At 41.0% G+C, this 25,793-nt stretch overlaps 1 protein-coding gene and 1 long non-coding RNA gene across 6 annotated transcripts in view; one reads left to right on the forward strand and one right to left on the reverse strand.

Annotated features, from left to right (window-relative positions):
• LOC125319465 overlaps positions 1-20,216 on the forward strand; it is a 220,995-nt gene extending 200,779 nt beyond the window's left edge. The window contains exon 3 of the long non-coding RNA XR_007200745.1: positions 19,985-20,216. This is a non-coding gene — a long non-coding RNA (uncharacterized LOC125319465). The remainder of the gene's footprint in view (positions 1-19,984) is intronic.
• A 765-nt stretch (positions 20,217-20,981) lies between these two features.
• The window catches only part of PIK3R1 (phosphoinositide-3-kinase regulatory subunit 1), a 62,905-nt gene continuing 58,093 nt past the window's right edge, over positions 20,982-25,793 (reverse strand). For all 5 annotated transcript variants that reach the window (XM_048290652.1, XM_048290653.1, XM_048290655.1 and 2 more), the window contains one exon: positions 20,982-25,608. In XM_048290652.1, coding sequence (XP_048146609.1) covers positions 25,419-25,608 — 190 coding nt within the window. In that variant the 3' untranslated portion in view covers positions 20,982-25,418. The remainder of the gene's footprint in view (positions 25,609-25,793) is intronic.

The following is a 25,793-nucleotide window of genomic DNA, read 5'->3' on the forward strand; positions in this document are numbered from 1 at the left end:
AAGAAAAGATCACAGATAAAATCCTGTGTTGGAAACCATGTGAGACTCAATGAAAAGCACCTTAAATTTTTATCGAATTCAAAGAAAATATATCTACAGACAGGTTTTCAGCTTCCCATACCATACTGAAAGTGGAATATGTAAGGGAATAATTTTCTGTTTCCCTGCTTGTAACAAGCACTCCAGTCTGACTTGGTGGCTCTTGGTTTTTGCAACTGCTTTTATTCCCTGGTAAGAGACCAGCTGAGTTTTGCACTTGAAATATGACATTGGTACTGTTGTCTAATGATGGTTCAAACCAAACTACAAGGTGTCGAGGGAAGAAGATTTCCACAGCTGACTCATCCCCAATGAGAAATCTCTAAACTTTGTTCCCAGTAACCAGGAAGTTACTGAGTCTATAACATTCTGGTCCCACCAGAAGCCTGACAGGTTTCTCTACTTAAATCTGGATTATAGCTTGCGAGTGTATGCAGTAGAGAAAGCCAGCTGTAAGAAAAAAACCAAACAAGTACTGCCCTTTCTCACCCGTTCTGTTGTTGCAGTGCTAGGTTTGGTTTAGCAAGCTGCAGCTTTCCCGGAGAGCACAGCTGGGCTGCTTAGGGCAAAGCGACTGATTGGCTTTCCTGTAGTCCTTTTGGACTTCCTTGAGCTCCTGCTCCAGCTAGCTGGACCCTGCAACACAGGGAACAGCAAAGGAGGCAGAGAAGGGACCCTCGTGGTGGCTTCTGAAGATCTTTAATGTTACATCTTGTCCAGGTGGTTTCCTGAGGCTGAGGGACCTCCTGACCAGGGAGCAGGGGGTTTTGTCAGGGGCTCAGGGGCGGTACATGGGCAGAGTTGGGGTACAGGAACCAACAGGGAGAACCTGAGGGAGTGGCCAGGACTAGGGGCAGGGGAAAAGGCGGGGAACAATGTGAAATAAGAAAAGCAGTGGGTAAATAGACCACCACATTCTGTGAGTTAATGGAAGAATAATCTATGAATATCATTACCTAAGGAGCATGCAGCTAAATCTCCTTCTCTGGTTCTTCCCTTAACCTTGTATTTCCTAAAATGGTACACTTGACCTTTTAGGTCTTTTAAATTTGATAGCAGCATCTTTTAAAAACAGACAGGCAATTGTGACCTTGTCAATGTCAAATAATTTTATCTACCATTAGATGCCAGTTCTTCTCATTTAACTGATTTACATTTGGGACTGCAGCTCTGCCTGAGCTAGGTGGCTGTTAATGGGGCCTATTGCAGTTGTTGGTGATGCAATGAGCTATAAATGCAACCTTTTATTTTAGCTTCTACTAACCAAGTGAAACCAGTTACTGGAAAAGGTGTTTGGTCAAATGGGTGACAAAGCCCTTCAACTGAGCAATGTATCCCACTCTATGTTTGAAACTTTGCTACAGGCATTGCAGTCAGAGAATGAAGGTGGGGACTAAAAAGCCACAAGTTCAAGACTTTGGAGATGGATAGCTGCTACTTTAATGGAGCAGCGGAACAAGAAGCAAAGTTTTTGTTCTGGGGCAAGTTTCCTAGATGTACTGAATCAAAGCATTTGGCTAAGAAGGAGAGGTACATGAGAAGGAGACATTTAATTTCTTGGAGTTCATGAAATTCTCCAGTATCACGATTTTGTGGCTGGTCTAGGCTCTATCTCACAGTCGCTACCCACATGACAGGACAAATGCATGTTTCTCTGAGTTATTGCTCTTTTACATCTCTGTGTGTAACACGTACCAGGTTGCATGGGACTTCTTCAAACTCTGCTCTACAGCTCTAACTAATGGTTGTGAAATCAGTATTTGAAGTGGTGCTGTGATGTAGGAATGAGCCATAACAGATCCCCTGACAATGATGAAACTCATGGACCTGGGCAGTAACAGTGTTCAGGGATGTGCCAGATAATGACCTAAACCTCAACTGAGGGCAAAACTAGCTTCTTTCTGAGCAGCATTTTATCTTCAGCAGAGCAAGCAAAGGCTAATGAAACACCTGTATGCTGCAAACAGGACTGGAAGATTGAAATCCCTGGTAAGTTTTGGGAGAACATTTGAACTCTGAACATCTAACTCTTGACACAGTATCTCTGCTCTCAAAGGAGGGTTATCTTATCTAAAAGAAGTGCTAATTTGCACTGAGTTGTATTTCTATGCAATCTAAACAGGAAGAGGGTATTTCAGAACTGGGATGCCTGGTGTGTGTGGACTCCCTGTACTTACGAATGTTTACTGTTTCGCTTAATGTTTGACCTTCCAGTTCTGACTGTCTGCTGCTGGAAATCTGAGCAGTTTGATCTGTGAACGCTCATCTTTCCCCTAAACTGCAAATTAAGACATTGATAACATCACAGCAAAGGAGAAAAGGTGAGCAGGATCACCTGCATGCAGAGTATCCTATATGGCATAGACAGGTCTTCTGGCAACTAACTCCATCTCAGAGATTCCTAACTCTTTTGGTTCTTTTTAGAAGCAGCCCAGATTCTGTCACATTGCAGTCTGGTGAAACTACATAAAGGAGATTTGCTGAATTAGTGACAGTGTTTATACTACAGAAGATAAATTAGATCATAATCTTACAAATCTACATCTGATTTTTACAAATATGTACATGTATTCAAAAAAGAGTTCATTGCACTTAGTTAACCATATGCATAAACTGTCTCTAAGACCTGAATATTAATTGGTGAATGTATTTCATCCTGTTCTACATTCCCACACATTTATACCATCAAGAAAGCAAAAAACTCGCTGTCATGGGATACTCCTGAAGATTATTGAAAACAAATTAGTATAGAAAGACTTAGCTTTAAAGTATATATGTCTTTCTAAGTAAATCAAACATGATCTTTCTGACTTTGGATTAGTTCAATCTTAGCAGATTTCATCTTCCTCATTTACAAGTTTCACACTCCAGAAGACTCAAAATCATTCTGTTGCTTCAAACAGCTTTGGGGGTGTCCCAGTTCTGCTGGGCCCAGTACAATTTAGAAGTTATGCCATAAGGCATCCCTTCCCTTCAGTCCTATGCCTAGTGCAGGGTAAGAGGCTTCTTAGGAATATCAGGTATCCTCTGAAGGAGCACTTAAGAGGCATGAAGTCTTGAGGAACTTGAAATAAAAGAGTACAGATCAGAAATGGCACTGAGCTACCCAATGATTATTCCTGTCTACAGGAACTAGGCCTTTCAGATCTGCTACAGCTACAAAATAAAGCAATCCAGCCTACAAGTTGGCAGGGTGTGTTAAAGAGAAAATTGGAAAGTGGGCAAAAAGCTAAGTATAGTCATGCAAAAATGTACACAGAAAAAACCTTCAACATTTCTGGAGGCTTTGCTGCTCCTAATCTGCAAACCTAAATCACGTCCTCAGTGAGCTTGTTCTCTCAATAGCCATCTCAGTCCTTTGGATTATTTCTTCACTGGATGAGGACCAGAGAGGAAAAGCAATAGGTGGAGGCAGGCTGGTGATATAGGAGAGAACAATACTTACACTATTGGCTTTATTGAGAGGATAATTTAAGGATTAATGCTTACTGCTTATTGCTTTTGAGGCCATTTCTGAAGCTGAAGAAGAAGGGAAGAGTTATTATTTTAATTATTATTCTGCTAAACATTGTAGGGGAGCATTTAACAATCTCCAAACTGCCCATGAGGTGTTGGTTCTCTTCAGATTTTCAGGAGATTAGGCAGGCTATCTGGTGTCTGTCTGTTGTTTTAGAGTTCCAAGGGATAGGGAAATTGAACAGTAATGAACAGTACTATCACAGTTCTTTTCCATAAAAAAATAAAGAAGATCTTGCATTAAAAAGTTGTTAAAAGTGTCTCTGAGTCCTTAATTTCTGTGTAGAAATGTGCTGTCATTCCCGCGGGGTCAAAGTGGAGTCTGGATGGGGGAAGAGAAAGCCAAGAATACAAAACAATCTTGTCTGCACTGTTGTAGAGTAATGGTCTACAGTTAGAAATTATTTTAAGCATTTCAGCTTGATGTTTTAGTGAGGATCAGTATACCCAAGGCCTAATGAGGCCTGTAGGACAGATTGGTCATAATAGAGAAGAAGCTTTCATCATCTCTTTTTTTAATCCACATTATTCTAGATATAATGGGAAACAACCTCAAGGAGTTACAGCTTTGAAGTGTCTAATAAAGACAAGTTTTTCTTTCTTTGAGACAAAATGTCAAGTGGAAGCATCTGTATTGTGGATGATAATTTCTGAGTGCAGTGAGTGAGCACAGAGCTGACGAATATGTAGCAGAGGGTTTCTGAAAACTAGCTGTGGTTTTGAGTCACCAATTGTACATTAAACCTGTATGTGGCCTGACATTATTTGCAGCTCTTAGCAGAGATGTAACAGAGAAATATATTGCATTTAGTGTTTCCTCTTTTAGGGCTTGCCAGCTGCTTTGTAATTCCCACTGGCGACAAAAGTCTTTGAATCCCGAGAAGTTAAAAGGATCAGTAGGTGCTCAGCATCTCTTCTCTGAGAGGACTGAGTCAACAGACTCACTGCAAATCAGACCCCAGGGCCGTGCTGGTAGGGAAGTGTGAACCTGCTGGTGGGCAGAATATGAAAGGTCTATAATCTCCCTGATCAACATCACTTCAGGTAGGCTCAGATGCAGCCCTGAGACAATGCAGCAGTTTGGCTCTGTGTAATAGAGAGCTGGACTTGGCTGGACAGGGAGTGTCTGACTGAAGTCCCATCTGCCCACGGTGATCCTATGCATGCCAGCTACAAAACAACAGTTTTCCACAGTTTTCTGCGCTGCAGCATTAAAAAGTGTGTCACACTTCATTGGTTGTCCAAGGACATGATTTCAGTTCAGGACTAGAAATCGCACTAGGTAGAGCAAAGAGCAAGTAGCTTTTGCACCACACCTATATGACAGCTATGATAACATTCACAAACCTTCAGGATTTGGCCTGATTATTTTATTGGGCAGAAAAATCAGTCTGCAACATAAGGGTATCCTTTAATTTTGAACTCTGTTCCTGCTTCCTCCAAGATCTTGTTTCAGCATGCTAAAAAGCATAATTTTTCATTCATATTAGCTCAAGCAATGCAACTCATGCAGTTCAAAGACTGTGTTACGTTAAGCTACAGGATAATATGGTCAAAAACTTGTTAGCTGCTCATATTTGGCTGGGGGGGGGTAGTGTAGGCTACTATGCATTGTACACCTTCAAACTTTGCTTTGCTCTTAATGTAGTATAAATAAAGCCAAGAAACCATAGGGGTATAAATGCATTCCAGGAGACTTAAGCCTCACTGATATGCATGTATGCAGATAGATATAGTTTCACTGTATAATTTCTCTAGCAGCTTTTCCAGTGGCATTCAAAACAGTGATATGAGAACTGACACAAAAGCTACAGGATATAAGAGAGATACTAAAATATTTGCAAGTTACATCTGTATACTGTACTGGGCTTTTCAATCACCCTAAGTTAACATAGCTGCACCTTTTCTACTCCTAAAGAAAGACCCATGATCAAAGATACCTTTTCCTTATTGCAGACTTGTGATGAATGACATTCATCTGACTGAACAGTCAAGTTAAATCAGATAGTTGTGTTTTCCTTGAATAAGTTTATACAAGATACACATTTTCCTATTGGTCCTAAACATGGCAGGTTGATGGAAGTAAATTTGTGCAGGGGTTTGCTTCCTGCTTTCTGATTTCAAAGCCAGACTGAGAATCAAGTCTCAGTTTTCAAAGGACTTAGGATCATAAAGACACAGAATGGTTGGGGTTGGAAGGGATCCTAAAAATTATCCTGTTGCAGTTCCCCTGCCATGGTCAGAGATAGTTTTCAGTAGATCAGGTTGCTCAAAGCTCCATTCAGACTGGCTTTGAACACCTGTGGGAACGGGGTAATATACATAAAGTTCACTAATTATCCATTAAACTGAAGCTGTCGTTTGTGAGGCCGAAGAGAAAACCGAGCTCTCTGGCCCCACTCTGCAGCTCCTGCAGCTGCACAGACTGGCTGTGCTGCTCCGGCACTCCCGCCGCTCCCTGCCGTGTCTCCGGCTGCGTCCTTCTCCGGGTCTCCGCTCCGTGTCTGGTTTAACTGGGGCTTCCTCCGCACTTGCATGATGTGTTGGGCAATTCAATCCTGTTCGGTGCCCCTGTTTGGGTGCTCACGTAGCATCTGTGCCTGCAATGTGCTACAGCCAAAAGGACAGGCTGTCCTTGCTCTCAGCTGGCCAGCCCTCGTGCCCGGGGAGAGCGCGTTCCCTCAGCCTCCCTGCTGCAAGGAGGCTCGGGAGGGAGGGCGCAGCGCTCCTGGTGAGAAGCTCCCGCTTGCCACTTACACCGTACGCGGTGTTCCTGGTGACATGCCGCCTCGGTTTACGGACGCGGGATCGCTGACACGGGGCTTCAAAAAGCCAGGCCCAGCCAGTGCTGGGCCCTGCTTGCAAGAACCTGAGTTGCTTGGGTGGTTTCCGGACTCCCCCTGTGAGTGACCATTTGCTGCAAATTCGGTCACAGCATCGCCTCGTCCCCACCGCAGCCGGGGCCTGGAGCAGCCAGGGAGGGTTTCCTGCTGCGCTGGGGACGTGGCATTGCTTGCCACCCCTGCAGCAAATGGTCACTCTCAAGCACGGAAAGCTGCCACGTCCTCAGTCTCCTTCCCACCCAGTCTCCTTCTCCCCAGCTCAATTTACGCAGTTTATGGGTTAGAGCTGCTCCAAACCGCAGGGGGCTGCGGCCACGGGGCAGGACACGGTGCTCGGCTGCTCTGCACCGGCATCCAGGGCAGGGGCCTGGGAAGGGACAAATAGAAAGGGAAGTTGGGCTGCTCCCCAAACGAAGGGCAGAAACAGCAACACAATTACCATCCATGCGACAATCATTTCATGGCCCCAAAGCTGTAACCACACTGCTGTTTTGAAAAAGAGAACATAATGGAAGATCAATTCCTGATTTATCACAGAAGGGAGTTAGGTCTATTCCTTAGTTAGAACGGCTTATGTGTGTTTTCCTGACAGAGATATAAAATTAACCTTTATTCCCTTAGTCCTTCCAGCGTAGTGTTCCTGGTGCACCTTCCTCCCTGTCTACCCCCTCCCTCCACCCAGCCTCCAATAGACTTTTAAAAAACTGCAGGAGGGGCTTTTTACTGCTCTAAGCACCCCTCATTTGTGCTGCAAGTAGCTCCTGGTCAGGGCTGCTTTACATCAGGCCCAGCCGAGATCAGGCTCCTCAGAAGATCAAGCAAAAGCATGGTTTACATTTCCTTGGTGCTGTTAGCTTTCTGAGTACTCTGAGCTGGATCGCCTGCCCACTGCAACTATCCTGTTTTTTAAAAATTTGGAGTTGCTAATGCTTTTATTTTCAAAAGGAGAGGACTGCTACAAACCTTAGCCTCACCTGCAGCATAGCCTGACTTTGGCATAAAATACAAGGTGTGGTGTAACCAACAGCTGAACACCAACTGGGACTGGTCCAACGATGAGCGTGGTGATGGTGCCCATCACGTGCACACGGACACCTTGCTCTTGCCCTCTGAAGTCACTGATTCCATGCACAAATCAGGAGAACAATTGCTACGGAGAATTTCATCATCAGAGAAACAAAACAGCGCTGGGGAGAGCCAGGGGCCCATGGGTCAGGGCACGGAGAAGGCTGGAATCTCAACACCTTGTGCATTGTCCCAGTTCCATCCCTGTAAAAGTGGGAAGCAGAGCTGGAAAACTGAGGGCCTGGCAGTGCCCTCCAGTTTTGGACACCTGACCTGCATGGTGTGGCAGGACTGCTCTGGCAAAAGGTTCTCCACTTCTCAAAGGAGTTTTTCTCAAAACTTAACTTACTCCTTGCCTCATTACAGTAATACTTAAATACTTCTGAGGGGGTTTCTGAGGCCCGGGGCACAGTAACCACAGTAATTACTCTCTGATTTCTGATCACATTTTGGGACCATTTGACTGCCATTTTTGCTGGCTCTTTTTTTGTGCTGATCTTTTTACAAAAATATTATTATTTTTTAATTTCTGTGCAGATAAGTAAAAATAATGGTGGCAGAATGCCTAGTGAGGGATGAATTGGAGTATTGGTACTGCTGCAAGCCCATGCCAAGCATAAAACATGATACTGATTTTTTGCTTCCCAGAGGTTTTTTGACAGCTAATAGTGTTTCTGCAGCAGTGTTTCAGTTTCTGTTTGAGGTAAACTGCAATCATAATACACTATTAAAACTAAGAAAAAGACTTCCTAGTTCAAACTGGAATAACAACCCATGTGTACAGGGCAGTTCCTAAACTATACCCTGCCGTGCACCCTTGCCATGAGAGACTCCTGCAGCAGCCCTTTGTGGTTGGTACCCCTGCACAGTGCCTTGTGCTCATACTCACATGACTTCCTCCTCAACACAGCCTTCACCACCAGCAAATCTTCTTGGGTGCTTTCTTCGAAAATCTAACACAAAAAATATCCAGAGCATTCCTCCAGTCTCTCCTATTAGTCATAGCTCTAAAATATCTAAGCAGTTTATTTTAAGCCACTCCTTCACCTAATTCCATGTCTCTAATCAAATTATCCTGCTGTTAGCTGTTCTCTCAGTAATCCTCAAAAAACTGTTTTCCAGCTAAGCTGATTTGTAACTAAGTCTATTCCACAAGCCTTAGCACTGGGGCCAGAGCTCTTGGCCCCTCCACCCTGACCCACAGCTTGTAATATTTTGAATGTTTCCTCTTGGAGTTGTTTTCCCTGAACGAGTCAAGGTGATGCCACACTGGTGAACTGCTCTACAAGCAAAGCCCATTTCAGAGGACTTCAAAATCCATTTACAACAGTTCTTGGCTTCCTTCTATACTCCAGAAAAAAGGTGTCAAATGAGATGAGGAAACCCACCGGCTGGGACGCTTTTTTCTTGCCACAGGAATGGCATTGTTGTTTGGTGGAGGAAAACAGAAGTGAAGGAAGATCAGTCTTCTGCTCATTAAAATGGCTAATTGCTAATGGGCTTCTGTCTCTTAGTCAGTTTAAGAAATCAAAAAGCATCTTGTCCACAATGTAGTGGAGTACTCTCACTGTGATGTTGTTACATACTTGAAATAAGACTTTTCCAATTGAAAACTCGTGTTAGTATCATTAAAGTAGATAAATAGTGTCTACTAGGGCTTACAAATAGTTAAGTAGATGTTAGAGTAGGATCTTGAACCGTGGTCTCTTACATCCCCCAGTGAGAGATCTAGCCATTGTGCTATCATATCCCTCCTAATTGACTGTCATTGCTCTGGGCCAGTGAATGTTTAATTATTTCCACAGAGAAGAACAACTCCCACGAAAGAGATTGGTATTCGTGGAGCCTGGTAATGACGTTGCTTTGCTGAACGTGGTGTGTGGTTGTAACATCACAACGCTCTTCCAGAAGTACCGTGTCCTTGGTCATTTCTCCCAGACACTGAAAGTGGAAGCTCAGCAGTCACAGAGCCTGGCCAAAGTGCTTCTTTTAAGAGGTTTTTTTTCCTTTTTCATGTACGTGTCTAATTTTTCACTTTTCATTGTGTATGGATTGAGTGTTCTTTCATGCCTTTCCTCCCCACCTCAAAGAAGCTGGTGGCAGAAAGCTAAGAGATAAGGCTCTGCTGCAACAGAGAAAAGAAGAAATGTGACCAATTGCAATGACAAGCTTGCACTGGATAATTTAATACACACTCACATGAATTCTGCTTGCCTAATATGCTGTGTTAGTCAGTGCAATAGTCAGAGGGCCACAAGAAAGGACAGAACAGAAGGAAAAAGAAAGAATACGAGGAGGGAAGAATCCGCCCATATTCCAAGGGACGGATGAGTGAATTTTTGGTACACGAATATTTCAGATTAATTATGTCTCCTTCTTCCCAGAGTCATCTAGATGAAAGGAGACAAGCTGCTGAGAGTCATCAAACTTCCCACCAGCAGCCTGGTCTGACAGACAAAGTGTCCTCCCATTTAACTTTTATTAACATAGGGCCAAAAATGAAGTACAATGGCTCTAATGATACTGGGTAAGACTGAGGAATCAAGGGATAGACAGAGTTTAATAGGCCCATATAGCATAGTGGGTCCTCTGACAGAGCTTCATCTAGTGCTTGGAATGAATTCCAGACGTATCTGCATTCCACTGAATGGGAAGAACTGCAATATCTGCCTTGAAAATTATTCAGGATGATACAACTTTGTACTAGCATGACTCTTTATCTAAAAAGCTGGAGGGAAAAATTGGCTTGTCACCACGTTAATCTGAAAGTTGTTACTTTTTTTTCAGTTTTGTCTAAACTAGGAGTTTTTCAGTTTTGTCTCTTTGTTGTTGTGTTTTTGTTTCATTTGTTTTATTGGTTTTTTTAGGTTTTTTGTACCTGCAGTGTATGGAAATAAAAGGAGATTCTATTTTACTCATACTTGTTCAAGTAATGGAGAATGACAAAAGAGACAAATGGCAGGAGGGAATAAAAATTTAGAAATTCATCAGATGGAAATGCAGTGACTAATCTATGATAATTCAGGGATTAATGGGCTGAATCCAGCATGATCCTAGGGCTTTTGTTTTCTCTCCTTCCACTCCAAGACAAAACCTCCCATTATGGCTAAACATAGGGTAATAATGAAAAAAAATCCTCATATTTATCCTATTTGGTGAGAGTTCTCCAGAATGGAAAGGAGGAGGAAGCCCTGTTTGAAGACTGAAAATTTAAAGGACTAAATTATCAGGAAAATGTTTCTAACCAAGTAAGTGTTATTTTCATGCAATACGAGTTCTGAATGTATGGGCAGGCAAATAGTAAATCTATTATAGTCCACTCCATATTGGATGGCAGCTAATGAACTCTTGGCTTCAACATGTTCGGATAGAGTAGTACCTTAATTCTTCTTCCCCTTTCTGTTAATGGGAAGAACAGCAGCTGGGAGGAACATTTGCTGTGGGCAGAGTGTAGACTGCATTAAGGATCAAACATTTAAGCAGAACATTTCAACAGGGATGCAGAACCCTTTTAGATTTCAGCTGTGAACATGTTCCATCTTGTTTAAAACTGAGACTCTTAGAATGCCTCTGCAAAAGCTGAGAAATATTAGAAATTAAGATTGCATTTACCCTTGAAGCAAAAGGTCATAAGAATGAAATAAGAATATCGCCTTATTTATGTTAACAAATACATGGTGTAATTTTAGTACGTGTAACTATGGTACTGCACACTCCAGAGTTTGAAAGTGAGTCTCACAGACTCTTGTAGAGATGGCATTCTGACAGATTTTTCCAGAACTTTTATTAAATCAGTCATGAGCTCTGGGAGACCTAGGGAGAAAAAAAAAAAAAAAAAGAAAAAAGGTAGTATTCTAAGTGTGAACCAAAATTCTGGAAAAAAGCCAAAGCATAACCACACCTGCCATTTCTGGGTGTAAAACTTTAAATAACTATGTGGAGTTTATCATCACAGGTGGCTCTATAACGGGTCTAAATCCCAAAACCTTAAAAAATTTGGCATCCAGGTCTGAATTATTTCAATATCTTTTTATTATATACTTGATTAGTCCCTGTATAATAGCTTCTGTGGTTTATCATTCCTTCAGTTCTACCTGCAGTCAAAAGGTTTTGCTGCCTGGTTGTTGTAGCAGCAGTTCTTCATTCAGTTGTCCTGCTGTATTTGACTGCCACGAATTTGTCTAATCACCCCTCAGTATTCACAGTTTCCCAGGCCATAGAATTTCATATATTATTTATATACATATATTTTAAATTAACCACCTGTTAAGTTCGTTTGATGCTCTTGGACCTTGTGTTCTAAGAAGCAGTAACTAAATTTTCTCTGTTTGCTTTCTCTCTGTCTTTCAGAAGTGGTTGTACCTATCACACCTCCTCATCAGTCTCTTTTCTGATCTGAAGCACCCTAGTCTAGCTTGTGTCCTCTTTCAGTGAAGCTATTCCCCACCTTCAACCACATTTGTCATGGTACCTGTACTTTCGCTAGCTTTTTCATCTGCTTTTCTAGATAAACCAGACAACAGCCATATTAGTCAAAGATTTCTGCTGTCTTTGAAACAGCTGTTTACAAACTGAGCCTCTTTGGGATGGGTACTATATAAGGCCTTTCTCACAGGTTCAGGTCTGATGAGGCAACACTGAAGTGTGAAGTTCCACTGCCAGCCTGAGAAAAAAAAGCCAGGTGGGTCTGTACGGGTCTTCAGGCTGATTGTCCTCATGATGCCAGGGTGGCTCTAGCAGTGACATTTACTTATTCACTTGTCCCATGTGCCTGAATAAACACTTACCAAAAAAACCAATGAAAAAGAACGGAACAAAAAGGCCCACCAAAAACCAGAAACAAACAACACCCCTCAAACCCCCAAACAAACAAACAAACCCAAAAAACTCAGCAGCTTTTAGAAGCATCGCAATTTGCAATTTTAGAAGAGGAAATGTACACCTCCCTTTGCCTTTATTACTAACGAAAAAACCACTTCCTCCCCACACCCCACCCCAGCTATCACCACAAAGAAACAGAGACAGGAAATTCTGAACCTTCCTAAATAAGGTGACCGCCAAGAGAGTATCTTCTCACCACCCCCTGAAATTTGCTCTCATATTTGTTTGCCCCATCCTGAAAGGGTGGGACTCCCGATGACCAGGTGAGACAAGCATCTGATCAGACTGTCAATTTTCCCTCTCTCCCTCACTCCACCGGTTTATTTTTCAGACAGGGAGATGAACATGCAGAATAACTTAAAAAGACAAAATCCACCTTGTGTGAAAAATGCATAAACAAAATTTATGGTTCAGATTCAAAGGACAAAGAGACCAAGAAACTTGGTCATCTGTAAGGACAGCAAAGCTCTCTAATTGGGAAAGACAAGTTCTATTTTCCATTGCAAATATTATTCAGGTGCAGTGGGTGCAATCAGTCAGGCACAGAAGGGGAAAAGGTTTCTATGACACTAGTACAAAAGCAGTCCACAGGAACTTGTGGCACCAAAATTAAGTGAGACTGGTAATTTACGTTTTCTCACTTACAAAAGCAGTATCATCAGAGCTAGGTAAATTATTGAAAAAGTTGTCAAATAAATATCCTAATGGATATGATCACCATTTTGCTGGTTGAACAGCGTTTGAACAAGTGCTCCTCCAACAATCTGCAAAAAGGATTGTCTGAGTGAAGTTTTAATGTGACTTTTCTTCTACTGAACTTGTTAAAATGAATACCCTTGATGCAATTTTATCACTCACTCATAGTTTTTGCACTTTGATACTGCTCTGTTGTAAATGGTAGAAGACTTTCTCCTTTGCCAGACCATGCATGTCTTCAAGGCTAGGAGGCCTGACCAGTGATTTTGGTTCAGCCACATTTAGAAATTTTGGTAAAAAAACCAGAAAACATTTAAAACTATTTTAGTGGAGCAGGTAGGCAGGGCTAATCACTTTAATTTAACAGCAAAAATAGTGATCTGAATGGCAGCCAGATCTGCCTATAGGGTAGATAATTCTGGGGAGACATTTTGTCTGGGATTAGATGGAATCAGTGAACCTAAAGAGACTTTGGGCACACACAGCCCCATCATGTAAATTGGTCCATTTCTAGTTCACACCAATTTCTGTTGTGATTGGAGTAGCCTGGAGGGAAGGGGTCTGAAACAAACAGCCAAGGGTCTTTTCTAACTTGGAGTTTCCAATCAGTGTAATAATTTGTTATGCTTTATGGTTAGTCTTTCATGGAGCCATAAAAGATTCTAACACATTCACTGGCCTTTTTTTTTGTTGCTCTGTTCAAATGTTCATGTTTCTGGTCTAAAAGACTAGGCAGTATGAAGCTTTTTCAGTATGAAGGAGCCAAACCAAAACACCTTTGATTTCTGAATGGATAAGGTACAGTTAAGAAAACACCAGTCCAGTCTGGTTTCTGTGTCATACTCAGATCTGGCTGGGTTTGGCTTCCTGTTCTGTTTTTAAGTTATGTATGTACAAAGCAGAAGGTTTGTCATTTCTAAAATTGCATGTGATGGTTTTTCATGGTGGAAAAATCTCCCAGACTTGGATCCTTTGGCCTCCAAAGCCAGACTCACATTGCAGACCAATTAAGCCTTAAAATGTGAATATTGATCTAAAAATAGCTCTGACCCAGATATCACTTCTTGAACTGTAATACTCAGTAAAAACCAAAGAACTCAAACTGCCATCATCACCACCTTTATAACTGTACAATTACCCATATCAGCCAAAGCCTGCCTTGTTTTCCTGCAGTAATCATTAAAGCAGGGATGTGAATTAAATCTTCCTTTTTTTTCTGGTGAATGGCAAAATGACCAGGAATTATAATCAGTTTTCTTTATCGAAATTAGTATTTTTATTTATATGGAGTAAAACCACCAATGAATTGAAACTAACTCTATAGCGGGGTGGAAATAGCATAAAGCATTATGAACATCTTCTGTCTGACTTCACCCTTTGCCCACTGAAGACTCTCCTAGATCTCACATGTGTTAAGTGACTACTAGGATGGTCACTGTTGGCTAACAGCCTACATCAGATGGAAAATAAAGTTCTGCTTTTAATTTTGAACCCCTATATAGGCCATTCAGTTAAGAGTTGGACTTGATCCTTGTCGATCCCTTTCAACTCAGAATATTCTGTGATTCTGTAATCAGTGAAAGAGTTCGGCTGAATTCATAACCCTTGTGAGGATTTCATATGAAATAAGTGAGCATTTTTTAATAAGAATTTCCCTTGAAGAATGATTCTTGATTCTAATGATACTAATATGTGCATACTGAGCCTTTCCTTCCTGTCTCTTTCAAGGTCCATGACTAAATTAGTTTCTAGGAAAGGACAGAGAATGACAAAATCTTGCTGCTGAGTGTGTGATTTATATGACACAGGAATATAACCTTGGATTATCAAATGCATCAACACTAACAAATACACCAATAACTTTGAATTGATAAGGATGTTGGGCTGGACAACTTTATCCTCAATTATCTGCAGAGCAAAATTAAAAAGATAAGTAAATCCAAGGTTTTAGAAGACTATGGGAACGCCTGGTCATATTCTTCTGCCTTCACCCTTCCGCTTGCATTCAAGAAGATCTACCAGGAATTTAATCCACTGAAAATGGGTAGCTCAGGAAAATAATGGAAGATGTCAGCTCAAAGAAGAAATGTTGAATTGGGCATGGACATGCACCAGTCAAGGGCTACATGTGTGTTACCAGATGGGAGAGCACTTTCTTTGAGTTTCTGGGATCAGGCATGTTTCTCACGTGCATCCTGATTTCATATTAGGGCATAAGTCAGCCACCACCTTCCCTCACAGATCTGTTGCCACAGAAAACAACCCAGGTGCATGGGTGGGAGCAGCTTTGGCTGCTGCAGCTGGTTTCCAGGTCAGTGGCCAGAACACTAAAATTTGAGGGCAGTCAAAAAGACCACAGCCCTTGTTTTTTGACTGGAGATACATATGTCAGATCTGATGTAGAAATCATAAATATGTACAGTAGGGATGGGATCGCTTAAGCTCCACAAGTGTCTGTTCTGGAAAACCCCTACAGCAATGTGTTTCACTTGGGCAGCCTAGTTACTTCTTTACTGAGGCATTGATGTGGATTTCTTTGGCTTCTCCAAAGGCTTTTCATCAATTTTATACCAATTTCAAAGGATGCTTGAATTTCAGAAATTTGGGGAGTGTGGCATTTTGAAAGGAAGACTATTCATTGGCACAGCCTGGCGAAGAAGCTGAACACATTTTCCATTAGGTAGCTTGTCTTCAGGCCTGAGGTCACATTACTGGGTGTATTCCACTGAGAAGTGTCAGGGAGCCTTAGGTCATGGATCATCCAACAGAGACCTGCTGAAGGGAGCATGTGCATACACATAGGTATAGTGAAAGTGAGGCAGTAAAACTTGTTCATTTAATTGCCAGAGCTAACCACCTTCCCCAGTAAAAGGAGCTCTCTTCAAACATCTTAATAGTGGATGTACTTTTCGGTATGTGACACCTAAAGGATGATTCTTTCCCTTTCCCTTTCCCTTTCCCTTTCCCTTTCCCTTTCCCTTTCCCTTTCCCTTTCCCTTTCCCTTTTCCTTTCCTCTCCCATACTCTGGAAATAGCTGTTTGGAGTCAGGATTACTCAGGAGCTGTCTCACAGCTGTCAGAATGGTACACAGGCAGACTGGGTCCAGACTCTGGCCACGCCCTGCTGGAAGTCCATGTGGCCCAGACAGATAAGAGGCATTTTCTCCACTGGAGGACCATGGACAAGACCTGGCTCATCCGTGCCTGCCAAAATTACGGTGCAAAATTGACAGACCATGACAAGATTTCAGTTTTAGTAACACTGTTATTGGTAATGAAGATCAAGACATTTTGAAATATCAACATCATTTAATTGTGTGTATTTGTACAGGGGTGGCCTTATTTTTTTTTTCCCCCTATAAATCAGTTTGTCCTCTCATTCTGTCTGGAATACTCACAGCCCTGCAAGAGAGTGGTTGCACAGATTTATTCACCAACTAGGTCAGTCTGTTTTCACCTAAGAGCAGTATGCTTTTGTCCAGAAACCTAGAGTGCCTACCATGAAGGGATGCAATTCTGTGAACCCACTCTGAAGATTTCACTCACATATCCTGAGGAATCCTTGTGCTCAAGGGTTGTTTGTCAAATCCCTGGCTTCCTTGTTTACATTGCCTGTTATCAGTAGAGCAACAGGCTGTTTGCATAGCAGCTTCTCTTCTTTCATCTCAAGACTTCTGAAGCTTCTCCCCAAAATGTTCCTGCCTTTGACCTGACACTAGATCTGCTCTAGCCATTGAGGCTATTCAAGGCCTGATCTTCCATTTCAGTGGATGGGGAAATTTGCCAGGCAGTCCACAGACTCTTCCCAGTAGAACACTCTGCACTGAGAGGTTTAGTTTAACTGGTGTAGGTATGCATACACTCTTGTACCCAAAAACCACCACAGGACCTGCCACCTTCTTGAATTTTTCATGTAGTAGATGTCTGGGGGATTTCACACAGCTCTGCTGCCCTGAGGTAGAACTCAGTCTGACTGGAAGGTAATTTGACTGAAGTACTTCCTATCTTAGTTTTACTGTCACAATAGCCCACCCTGTGGTCTTGGCTATGGACCAGCTGGAAGGAAAGAAAGTAAAATTCCTTAAATTTCCCCTGGATAAGAAAGGAAATATAGATGTGGTGACTAACAAACTGATCTTACTTGGAAAAAACAGCAGCATCTTCTTCACCCATGTCTTTTCAGTTACTGCATGGCTGGCAAGAGACCAAATTATTCCTCAAAAGACAGGTCTGTAGCCTTCACACAGACAGGCTGTTGGAAGGCACTGATAAGCCAGGTCTGAGGCAGTGCCAGGTTTTTCCCTGGAGCAGTCAGAGAAGGCAGCAGTATCATGGCATTACTGCTTATCTGGATTCCTCTGTGTGGAGTCCAGCATTACATCTCCAAGGAAGATATGGGCCAGCATCTTTTTGAACCTGTCTGTCACCCTTGCAGTAATTATGAAAAACCCACTTTCTATAAACCAATTGAAATTCCAGACCCAAATTAATTGTCCTATATCATTATGCTTACGAGCAGGAGACATTGCAGCTGGTACAGGAAAGATTAAAAGTGAACTGCCTATCAGCAGGGAAGAGACTGAGTTCATCTAACCTTAGCCACATTAAAGGTGCACATCTAGCATAAGCCATTTGCCTGGGCTCTCCCTCCAGTCAATGGAATGATTCCATAGAGTGATTCACTGCATCCTAAGAATAGTGCCTGAGGTAGGTGGGGTGAATCACTCTGGGGAATTGCCTGGCTCTCTCTGAAGAGAGTTTTGCCAGACACCTTTGATGACAAACCTTTCTTTACGTGCTTAAAATTAGATGAGATTAATCCCTCCTCTAAATGTTCAAACTCACTGTCTTTCTGAAGCAAGGAAGAGCTGCAAATTGCATGAGCATGCAAACAGCTGATGTTAAGTGGCAGCCTTTACCCAAAGCCACTCCATCATGGGGTTTCACAGGAAAGGTGGAAGGCAACTGGACGGTGCAGTCTGGATCCTTGCTCAGAGTCTGCAGTGAGAGTGCAAAGCTGTTCCTCTCGCTTCTGCTCCCTGGTTTGGCTCCAGTCCTGACACCTGCTGATTTGCATTCCTCTCATTTCCACATCATGCTCTTTGAGGTCTCCACTCCCATTCAGCCTTGTGACAAACAAGCTTCTAAGAGTTGCTATACCTTTTAGATACGTAAAGATTACTCCTCATTACCCTGAGTGCAGTGACAGGCATGAGGGCCCATGAAAACCATCACCTGTATGAACCACTGCCATGGGTACTGGGAAGGCAAGACACACGGTTGGTTCCCTGTGGAATTGACTCTAGGCATTGGCTGCCAGTGTGTCTGTTTCACCTAACACCCCAAGGATGACTCTGCTAAAGGACTTCTGCCAGTTACAATTTAAAAAAAATATGATAAAGATGAATCCAGCAATATTTGTTTTATACCAAGCACAAGATTTGTGGGGAAAAAGAGTAAACCATGTAGAAAACAAACATTTATAGAGGATGAAATGCTCTCAGGTATGAATTCATTATCTTTCTTCTCAGGCTACAGTCTTCTAATGAGTTAGGAATACCAGACACACTACAGTGAAATCATCATCTGAATTAACTATATTCATGTCTGGTTTTGTCAATATTTTTTGTTCAAAGATCTAAGAATGGCAGGTTTTAGATCCTTGTGTGTGCTCCCTGTTAAATTTTACTCCTGTCAATATTTGCACATTTAAATCAGTAGCCCTAAATGCCTCCATTTTTAGTATGCAAAGGTAATTTCTTCATAGAGGACAGAATGGCACGAGTGGTGTCCTTGCAATGCTGTTCTGGCAGACAACTAGCCCTGGAATACCCATGGATAAAACCCTGCTTTTTCAAAGAAGGGCATTTCTGGTTATCTGATTGCTTGATCAGAGGTCAAAAAGCTCGTCCCTGCAAAGATTATCCAAAGTTTAAATAGTGGCTGATCAATTAATATCTGTTTATCTAGAAGGTCCCAACAGAATTTCTCTTTATCGAGGTCTGTGTATTTGAGGACATAGGTCCTCAAAGGAATTAAAAAATAGAAACACCAGAACCATGCAGTGCTCCCACTGTTCCTGCTTTTTGTTGTACTAGAGGCAATAGGAAAGGCCTGGTGCCTCTTGCACAGCCCACGTCTGTCTGGAAGCATGTCTGACCTCGCTCCCACGCAAGCTGTCCTGCAGGGAAAGAAAAACCACTTATTTTTAGCCTTCCTTCCAGTCAGGGATGCTGGCAAGTCCCTGCTGTTTGCCATTTCCTCAGTTTGCACCCTCTAAATGAGGGAATGGGGCCCCTGTGGTAAATGTTAGGTGTATCCTAATGGCAATCATCTCAAAAGAGTCCCCGTAAGAACAAGAGGGGCTCTTCCCCATGACGGCTGGGAGGGCCATTATGGGCAGTGATAGGTGTCCCAGGGCTTCAGAAGAGTTGCTCTCCTTGCCCCTTCCTGCCCTTCTGTGCCTGGCTGTCCCCACCTGCAGCCCTGGGAGTACCTGTTAGTCTGTGCAGAGCCACGGAAATGGTGACAGAGAGTTTCAAAACTTTCCCTTCCCTTTTTGGCTTCACAGCTCAGTAAAGGGATCTGTGTGAAGTTACTCGCACACAACTTTGCACGAGTCAAGCAACTTCAGGAGAAAAAAACCCCAGCCCACAAGCATTCCCAAGCCTTTGAAAATATCACACCCACTTGCATCTGCACAAAGATAGATTTAAGCAGTTTTTCATATTCCCTATGATTCTATGACCATCAAAGCTTAGCAAGAAAGCAGAAAGTGGGGGAGTATTTGTCTGCAGACAGCAAAAATAGAATGGCATTTTTGCAAACTACTTCTCTAGCCTGCCAAGAGTGATTTGCATACAATGTATGATACTGGCAAGAAATCTGCCGGTCCATAGATTTCTGCAGATTATGATCCATCTTTCTTAATTTCTCTCCAACAGATGATGGTAGATGAGGCATGATTCATCACCTAGCTCACCTTATTTTTCAATGATGACTCTGTGGCTAAAGAAGACTTTGTGGTCCTCAGCATCGATTCAGGGGACAGGAGCAAGGTAAACTCAGTGTCAGTATAAGAGAATCAGCCTTCTGAGAAAAACTGCAACAGATGCAAGCGCTGGAGATCTAGCCCCACTTGCTACTAAGCAGGCTAAAAATACAGTAATAGCTCTTAGTCTAAGTTTCTTGCAAGAATCTCTAAGGGCCAGTAACAATGTTGTGGTTGTTAAAATTGTTCAAGTCTGTGCTGAGTACCTCAGTCGAGGGTATTTCCACATTAGTGTGAGTAGTATGTAAGCAAATTTTAGAATGCAAACCTTGGACAGAATGGGAAAAGGAATCTCTTCCTTCTTCTAGAGTAGCTGAGTGACTTCCCCAGAGGACTTCTCTTGGGGCAAGATATGAATGGGCTGGAAGAAGTCAGATACCATATACCAATGATGAGGAGAAGCAAACAATGTTCACAATTGGTCTTACTCAATCCCCCCCCATACTTCCTCTCTCTTCGTCAGTCCCATGCTGGTTTTTACAATGAGATGCAGACATGAAGCTGGTAAATGACTTTCAGTTGCAAAGGCTGACAGGCTGGCTTCATGGAAATCAGTGAAAAAACTCACACTCTTTTCAGAAGAACCATAACTTTATCTGCACTGCAAGAGGCAGATCACAGACCATGAGTATTGCACTCCTTTTGCAATAGTATGAGATGAGAAAAACTGTCATTTTAGCACTGTTTGACACGAGATTATTTTGGAGCTACTCAACTACCTCATTTTGTTCAAGACACAAAATGGCTGAAAACTATTTGCTTTCTAGTTCCTCTAATAATAAGAGCATTTGGGTATCATTTTCAAAGAAGGCCACATATAGACAGGAAGAGTTAGCCAAGGATGCTGGTAAATCGACATCGCAGTCCTTATTGCAGCCTCAACAACTGAATTGCAGTTTCAAAACAACCTTTATTCTGCTTGAAGACTTATTACAATTTTTAAAGCAACTCAAAAACAAGACACAGCTCCATCAACTCTACAGCTTAAACAAAATTTTAAGGAGGCATGTTTTCACTGTTGCCTTGTAAAGGCAATTTACAATCTGCTTTACCCTCCACCTCCTCAACAACAATTTTAAAACAGAGTAATCTTAATGTTTTAAAGACATGTAACAGAACAGAGCTTTATTTTCAAAAACAAGAATTAAAAAAAAAAAAATAGCAGCATCTTGGGCAGCTAATGCAGTCTCATCAGGACAAGTGCAATGTAACCTTACCAACTCCTACAGTTTAGTCCCAACTGCAATAACCAGAACATGATTCTGCATAAAATGTTGCACTTTGTAACCTTGTCCCATGGGAGGCATTATGCTTTGAGCTGCCCATTTCTAAAGTGACCCTGAAAAAAACAGTATCAGGATTCACTTTCCCAACTTAATACCATGCATAGCAAAAGCACTGTGTGAAAATCGGCAGAAGTTTTCCCCATTAGAAGCATCTGAATGTTTTCCCAAGCATTATTATTTCATTGCCAATTACAAGACAAAGCCATTTTTTCACTACAGAACAGTTGACACCAAATAGAAAATCTGAAGATTTGGTTTTATAGATTGCTTGACAAGATAACGGAACCATACAGACAAGCTCTTTTTTTTTTTTTTTTTTTTTTTTTAAAGAAACTATCCAACAACACAGAAACTCAGTTTTCTAACTGTATCTGGAAACATGCTGCACCCACAAAGGTCTAGTGTGCATGTGTGCGTCTTCAAACAAAGTTAATGATATCACTTACTAAATTCAGCAAAATGATCATGTTCTGTGAAAATGCACCAATACTGGGAACTGTTCATACATAAACACAGCAAGTATGCACATGTATGCACAGATACACATCCCCAACCATTCAAATTCATATTTCAACTTAAGTAAATCAGAAGCTCTTAATTTTGCTTGTGAGTTTTGGTTCTCTTTGCTATGTCTCATGCCTTTCAAAGGCCCTGTGAAAGAGATGCTGCAGTGCAGCATAACTCAGGGATTTAAAATAAAACAAAACGTTCCCCAAACCAGAAAAACAAAAGAAAGAAAAAAAAGAAAAGAAAAGAAAAAGTAACAGAACAAAGCCCATCCATGAATTATATTAGATGAAAAAACTATGCATCAATAGAAATACAGAAAAACACTGTGTTTCTTCATTTATATCCCCATGCTTTTTTTCTGTATATAGTAGTCTGAGATCAAATCAAAAGTGGAGTGAACAATATGGTACATTAAAGACAAACAACTCTGCAGTGAATAGGGCCTTTGGCAGGACTTAGCTCTGTGCATTAAAGAGGGAGAGAAATGCAGAGGCCACACAATATGTAAGTACCAAAGAAAACCCACTCATGCCAATTTGAGGGCATAAATGATCCCTGCAAATTGCACAGACCCTGTGTAGGCAGAACATCCCCTTAAGAAGCCCTAAGCACTCATCCTTACAACATAGTGCTTATTTCTCATTGTTGCTTGTGCAAGAAAAGCAAGTGTCAAATCTGCACACACGCTATTTTTTTTTCTGCCACAGCCACACACAAAGAGAAGTTGCACAGCACGCAGGAACGAATTATAGTCCCTACTGGGCTGGGCGTGCTAAGGATATGGCCCACTGACATAGCAGGGGTTTTCTTAATATAAGGAAAATCAGATCCAAGTGCTTTAACTATGACAAAATTTCTTGACAAATGCTACGTGAAACATCAATTCAGATTACATATATTTTGCCTACAGAGAAAAAAATACGATTTTACTCTTAAAATATTTAACATTCAGAAATTAATATATGTCCGAAGAATATCTTGGATTGCTACAAGTGTTAAACTGCTGTTTATAGAACTAATCTGTAACTTCAAGCCCAGTAGTATAACTGGCATGCTAGAGTAATTGTTGGTGTTTTTCATAGTATAAACCAGTTATTAGTACAACAGATTTACATGGTCCTACAGGCCTGAAGAAAGTGTGGAATGAGGAAGGGAAGGCATGAAGACTAAACTTCCATGCAGGAAAAATATTCAGAATAATTTCTAAGTGATGACTATCATGAAACAATATTTGTTGAATCTTGTTTCCTGATACAAATTCTAGTAAGAAAATACACCTATAGGAAAGTAATGACTACCCACCAAAAAAACAAAAATAAAAACAAACAAACAAACAAACAAAAAAATCACAAAATCAAAATAAAATCAAAAGCCTTACAGCCTCAGAACTGAAATAACAATGTAAAAATGAAAAGATAATATAAAGATTATTGGAGACTGACAAATTTCTTCTTATTATTTCCAATAGTTTGTAAAGCATTGCATACTTTGAAATAAAACACAAGGATCTCTAACCAGAGCTATTATGAGAGAACTCCATGGGTCTCACTCTTTTGATTGTGTGTGCAACTCTCTTTAATAGTAATGGATCTTGTCTTTTGCATCTTGGGGGAAGAATAATTTCATATGTTGACTTAGTCAATCTTTTCCAGTCAAGATTTCTCTGAACTTCATTACTTTATTGATTTGCAATGTGTCAATTTCCTCAGTGGTCAGGACAATAAATAACCATTGAAAATCATTGACAGTGAACTATCCCAGAATTATTAGTAACTCCATTTTAGTGGGATTTACATATTTGGTTCCTTTAACTGAACCATTATTTTGTAAGTCTCTGGTGCCCTGAAATTATGGAAATGTCCACTTTGATACTGCCTCAGCCTACGTATCATAGCCTAATCATTTTCAAAAAAGACATTTTCCAGTCTTAATTAGTACTATATTATATCCAAATATTCTCAGTAGAGGTGGTAGCTTTTTTTTTTCCCACAATACTAATAAAAAAACAAACCTAGGCAACAGATTAGAGAAACTCCTTCATGTGAAATGAAAATACCTTTACAGGCTGACAAAAATTCTGTCACAGGAGGTCAAGAAGTCATTTATTTACTGTGAAGGTGGATTCATTCTGAGATCCAAACTATCTACACTCTACACTGCAGTAGCAAAATATCCCCATTTTTTTCTGCAGTCACTATCAAAGAAGGATACACTATTTTTCTTGTCTTCCAAATACAAAGACAATCATGACAGAAGCTCAAAATGCTTCAAGAAGCAAATGTAGCATGGTACCGTATTCTAAAGATATCTCTGAAACAGTATTGTTGGACTCAGTGATATTTTGTAATGTTCATATATTTTTTATTGAATAAAGCAGCTTTGAAGCTTATCAGGCACTGCCCAACAAAATATTTAGTCAAAAAAAAATTATGAAATTTTTAAACTTTGAGCTAGTAGCTCAATATTCTATACAAAGAAAATTGTAAAGTATTTCATAGTTTTAATTCTCAAGCCAACTGTTGCTGGCTCTCTGTACATTAAAACAAAACAAAACAAAACAAAAAAACCCCCAAAAAACAAACCAAACAAGAAAATTATTAACAAAAAATAATCACCAGGAAAAATATCCTTAGGCAAAAGAAATTTTAAAAAAAGAAGACAAAAAACCCAAGAAAAACAAGCTTAATCTGTAGATATGCTTGAGAGAAGACTACAGCCTAAAGAAAATTCAGTATTGCATAGCATAGTCTAAGAATTCAGCTTTTAGCAAACAGAAAAGGAAAAAAACGAAGCAGTTTGGTATTGACAGTTTCCATCAATGATAGTTAGTCATCCAGTACTATGTACATTATTATACACTGTATGCCATTGAAAATCCTGTTTTCTTCAGTCTTAAATATATTCTTAAAACAGGATTTTTAATCATCCAAGCAAAACACTTCCTGGCACTTTGCTATTACAATTACTCTGAACAACATACTGTAACTGAAGTCCTTTTAAAGTGTCCCTTAGAAATGAAAGTGCCACTCTGCTACATATCATTCACCAGAAACCAAAATAGAACCACAATGCTGTATGTCTGGATCCACTGAGTACAGCAACACCATTCCAAGTCAGATTGTGACCACAAAATGCCAATAACTGAATGACACAGACCTCTTATACCTTGTGTCTGGATAATCCAATGTTCTAGCTGGTAAAGCTTCAGAAGTGGTCGTAAACAAGCACCATGCTTAAAGGCCTCTATGTCCCTGCAGGGAGATCAGGTTTGGATTTTTCTCTTGTGTTTTTTCTTTTATAATTAAAAAAAAAAAAAAAGCACTTCAGATTACAAACATACATTCACAGCATAACACTGTGATCTCTCCCTCTGCAGTTGTGAAGGAAATCTCTAGTCCCATTTGAAGATAGATAGCTTTCATACTGCAAATTCTTGAGTAAAGCTGAAAGGAGCCTTTTCTCTCCAGAGGCCTCAATGTTGCCAAATCATTTATTTAAAAAAACCCCAAACAACCCAGAGTATTAAGATCTTCATCGCCTCTGCTGTGCATATACTGGGTAGGCGAGTGTGACATTGAGAGAGTCATTGTGCTGCACAAGTGACGTGTGTTGGTAATGTAGCACCAGTTCTTTGAGCGAGTTGTACAAGTTATATGGCTCTGCAAATCCATACCCAGTAGGTGTCTTGTTTATCACACAGTGCTTTACTTCGCCATCCACCCTAAAAAAAAACCGAACAACCAGTTTTTAGTTTGTGAGTACAGTAAAATTAAGACAGAAAATAAGGTATTAGCAATAAATCTTAAGATGCTAGTCAGTACATAGAATTCTTCTCTTCTGTGGTGGGATAATGGTAAAAACCTAGGTTTAGTCCAAATTCATGATGTCATGCTATCTTAGGGAGAC

This window comes from Corvus hawaiiensis, chromosome Z (genome assembly GCF_020740725.1).
Source record: "Corvus hawaiiensis isolate bCorHaw1 chromosome Z, bCorHaw1.pri.cur, whole genome shotgun sequence".
Classification (NCBI taxonomy): Eukaryota; Metazoa; Chordata; class Aves; order Passeriformes; family Corvidae; genus Corvus; species Corvus hawaiiensis.